The 4,594-nt window shown below is 31.3% G+C and overlaps 1 protein-coding gene across 1 annotated transcript; it reads left to right on the top strand.

The window, feature by feature from the left end:
- The first annotated feature begins 1,145 nt into the window (after positions 1–1,145).
- Positions 1,146–4,471, top strand: LOC108757767 (uncharacterized). The gene is made up of 2 exons (XM_018502330.1): positions 1,146–1,415; positions 2,219–4,471. Exons 1-2 carry the CDS (start codon positions 1,146–1,148, stop codon positions 4,469–4,471), a joined length of 2,523 nt encoding a protein of 840 aa, XP_018357832.1.
- Positions 4,472–4,594: the final 123 nt, after the last annotated feature.

The raw sequence follows: 4,594 nt of genomic DNA, 5'->3' as shown, positions 1-4,594 counted from the left end.
TGATGAAAATGTCAGACCCGTATGGATGTCCCCAAAATATACCACGGGTTTGACATTTTTATCAGTATTGTGAAGTTGTAATGACATATTAATGTCGGTTATTTGACACTTTTCTATGAGTATTTATAGAAATAAACTATACCTACAAATTAGTGCTCGTAAAGAATGATTATTCAGGAAGTTTAGTATGAAATTGTCCAGACAAAACCGGCACCAAAAAAAAAGCTATTTCCTTACAATCACCCATATCTATAATAACTATTTAAACTATAATCATACAATTATTAGATATTTATTTTTAAAATATAATATAAATTTTCAAAAGTGAATTTAATTTTGAGCTAAAATCAACAACCAATCGCGACGCGAAAAGTTTTCAGGCAGATTATTCAAAATTCAAAAGAGGATTTCTGTAATAATATGAAAAATAAAAGAAATTTGATATTTTTTAAATAATTTTATATAACACATGCACAAAAAAGGCGTTTTTCTGCCTTCGTTATAGAAAATATCGTATGCATCTCGAGGGCTGGGGCTTAGAACAACTCGAGTTTCTCGAGCAATGTTCTCGTCTTCGACTCGTGTTGCGAAAATTGCTCTCGTAATTCAAAAGTCCCTCCTCCGCCCCCTTATTCATAATGTACTATTAAAACTGAGTTTTTTAATTCAAAAATAAAAAAAAAGAATTTCTCTACAATCATCATTTTTGGCATGCTGTAAAATTATCCTTACAAAAAAAATGGAAAACAATTTTTAACTAATTTAATGTAATACGATTTTATGAGTATTGATCATAGACTACATAATGTAAATCATTCAACATTTATAGCTGAAAAGAATTTTTTTTGTCAAGTAAATCTATATGACAATTGAATCTTGAATTTTTTAATAAAATTGAAACTAATAATTTAAAATGCTGCACCATAACAAATATTGCGGTTTAATTATACAAGTTAATGCAAGTTTGACTTGCAAGCCACGAGCACGTTCTCGCGCTTTATGCAAGTTACTGCAGGTTTGGACTCGCGAGTCGCAAGCCTGTTCTCGCGCTTCTTACAATGCACCAATGAGACGGACGTCTGTAGTGTTGTATATTTTATTCGTAACGTATAAAATATAAAAGTGTATAGTAATAACGATTAACAATGAGTGATCAAAGTGATAGACATAGAGGTAAAAGAATTTATCAAAGTGGGAGTGCTAAGCGTCGAGCATCAATTGATAAACAGCAAAAAGAAAAAGAGATTCTTTCAAAAATGCGACGCATGTCCGATTATTTTTCTTCACAAAGTGAATCGCAAACTTCTACATTACATGAAATTGATTCAAATAGTTTAGCTTCTATACAAATTTTGGAAAACAATGATTTAAATAATGCATCAACATTGACAAAGCTAGTACACAAAAAAGAAAAGGTAAGCATATAAAAAATGGCCCTCGAGAGTCCCGGGGGCTGTCAAAAAAGCGAGGACACTTTACGCTGTAACCATCCATTTTCTAAGTAAGTTTTTCAGCATTTCTTTATAGAAATACGTTCCTTATTACAAGGGTTACCGGGTGAAGTAATGTAGACAGTATTCGCTGCTTATCAATAAGAAAAATCAAACCTGAAAGTTTGAAGTCAAATTTTGAGGTTTGATTTTTCCTTGTCAAGGTGTTAAATTCGTCGCCATACGTGAAACTTTCAGGTTTGATTTTTCCTATATATAAGCAACAAATCGTGACAACATTGCTTCACCCGGTAGCCCTTGCGATAAGGAACCTATTTCTATAAAGAAATTCTGGCGCAAAGTTCCCCCGCTTTTTTGACAGCTTTGGATCGTTCGGCGGCCCTTAAAATTTCCCCTTAATTATAATAATAAATTGCGTCGGATCAATAAATATTACGTAAAAAAAAATACATTACTCTATAACTTCAATTAAAGGCGTTTACGCGAAAGTTAACAAATACAGTGTGCAAACGGCAAAACTCGACGAGACGCAACAGCCGTCAACGATTTTAATTTTTTTACTCAGTTGATACAGGTATTGCAATTATTTCTTTATATTTTATTCAGTATTTTGAGTAATTAATATATCTCAGCAATGATATATATTTTATATTCTTAACTTACTTTACATTCACCCAATTTTATACAGTTCCAGTATTTTATTCATGCAATTGTATTGTACAAAACTTTTTCTATTTTATATTTTAAAAAAGCATGAATATTTTCAGGTTTCGATAACAGAAAAAAGCGGGAGTGAGGATGGTTTGTCAAATGATATAGGTATGTGGCCGGATGATATGAAAAAATGGAGTTTTCATTGGTTAAAAAAGTTCGATGTTTCTGTACAACATTGCGACAGCTATTTATTAAAAAATAAATCATTAGAACAATCCGATGGACAGAAAATCAGAAAATGTACCGTAAGCATGTTCGAAAAAAAAACGGTTAACGGAGAAGTGATCAAACGTTCTTGGTTGTGCTTTTCTCCTACTACTGGTCGTTTATATTGCTTTTTTTGCAAATTATTTGATAAATCGTTGGCAAATCAGTTTATACACAACGGCTTTTGTGACTGGAAACACGCTAATGAACGTTTAGTACAGCATGAAATGTCAAATCATCATTTAAAAGCTCTGGTACAATATAATAGCCTTTCGAAAGAACAAGGACAAATTGATAAAGAACTCAAAAAACAAATCGAAGATACCACTAAGTATTGGCAAAATGTATTGAGGCGTGTGATTGACGTTATATTATTTTTAAGTGAAAGATCATTCTTAAGTGAAATTCTAGGCTCGCCAAACAATGGAAACTTTCTAGGAATAATAGAGTTATTGTCAAAATATGATCCTTTTTTAGAAGAGCATATAAAAAAATATGGAAACGGTGGAAGTGGACACGTTAATTACCTCTCGTCAACTATCTATGAAGAACTCATCGAAGAAATTGCCAAATTAGTATTCAGCGAAATATTGATACGATTGAAAAAAGTTAAAATATATTCAATTTCTTTAGATGGAACAAGTGACGAAGGTCATGTTGATCAACTGACTTTAATTTTTAGATATGTAGAGAATAGTAAGCCAGTTGAAAGATTCCTAAAATTTTTACCTAATCAAGGCCACAAAGCTATTAACATGTTTAATGCATTGATAAATTTTTTAAAAGAAAATGATATTGATATAAGCAATTGCCGCAGTCAGTCATATGACAACGCATTGACCATGAGTGGAAAATTTAACGGACTTCAAGCTTTAGTAGCAAAAGAAAATGATTTAGCAATATGGATACCCTGCTTAGGACACAGTTTAAATTTGACTGGAGAAAAAGCTTCTGATGCTTCGATGTCTTCAACGAATTATTTCATGTTCCTTCAATCTATTTACGTATTTTTTTCAGCTTCAGATTGGCGTTGGGCATTGCTTAAAGAAGCATTAGAATCAGATAAAACCGGAAAAGTCAAAATAAAAATGCCACGAGTTGAATGCACTAGATGGAGTGCTCGAGGAGATACTAATGAAGCTTTTGTACTTGGTTATAAATCAATCAGAGATACTTTATTAGATATATCTCAAAATACTAATTACGATACTAAAACTCGATGCGAAGCTTCAGGTCTTCATAAAAAAATGTGTCGTTTAGAAACTGGGATCATGGCGTCGCTTTGGAATGATATTCTTCAAAACTTGAATAAAACTAGCAGCATGATTCAAAATCCTAGAATACTGTTAAATACCGCAATTTCATGCATAAAATCATTAAAAGAATACGTCGCAGAAAAACGAGATAACTTTTCACACTATGAGGATTTAGGAAAAAAACTAACTGAAATAACGAAATATCAAAGCAATCGTATTCGAAAGAGAAATGTTCGTTTAAACTCTCCTAATGATCCTGAAACACCAGAAGTTGAATTTTCAGTGTCTGAATCATTTCGTATCTCTCAATATCTTCCAATAATAGATACATTTATCAACGCTTTGAATCAAAGAATAGGAGCATACAAAGAAATTGAATCGAGATTTGGATTTTTATCTAAGCTTGATGAATTAAGTCATGCCGAAATTACCGAAAATTCTCAACGGTTAATAATTATTTATTCAAATGATTTAGATTCTGGTCTTGAAACAGAATTATTGCAATTTCGAAATTTTTGTTTAGATTTACTGAAATTCGACTTGAACATTAGTAAAGAACAAGCAATGTACTCACTGATTATTGACAAAGGAGTTCGCGAATCTTTTCCAAACGTTGAAATGGTCTTAAGAATATATTTAACATTAATGATATCTAACGTGACCGGTGAAAGATCATTTTCTAAATTATTCATCATTAAAAATGTGTTGCGAACATCTATGACTCAAGACCGCTTGAATTATTTAACAATCATGAGTACGGAACGAGATATATTGCGGGAGATAGATATTGAAAAAGTAATAAAGATTTTTGCAGAAAAAAAAGCACGGAAAGTTTTTTGTTAGTTTTATATATGTATATTGATTTGCTTTTTTGTTACGTAAATGTATTACGACTGATCTTAGTATTTTGTATTTTGTAAAAATAAAAATTAATTTTATTTAATTTTATTTCAATATTTTTAAGCT

The sequence above is a fragment of the Trachymyrmex cornetzi genome, unplaced genomic scaffold (assembly GCF_001594075.2).
Source record: "Trachymyrmex cornetzi isolate Tcor2-1 unplaced genomic scaffold, Tcor1.1 scaffold1012, whole genome shotgun sequence".
In the NCBI taxonomy this organism is placed as follows: Eukaryota; Metazoa; Arthropoda; class Insecta; order Hymenoptera; family Formicidae; genus Trachymyrmex; species Trachymyrmex cornetzi.
Note: the sequence above shows the minus strand (reverse complement) of the source record. Positions and strands in the feature narration are given on the sequence as shown.

What these genes read in the sequence shown, in the direction of transcription:
- LOC108757767 (XM_018502330.1), top strand. Translation starts at nt 1,146, where the DNA reads ATGAGTGATCAAAGTGATAGACATAGAGGTAAAAGAATTTATCAAAGT. An exon ending in TAGTACACAAAAAAGAAAAG is followed by an intron (nt 1,416 to 2,218) that starts GTAAGCATATAA and finishes GAATATTTTCAG; the next exon opens with GTTTCGATAACAGAAAAAAG.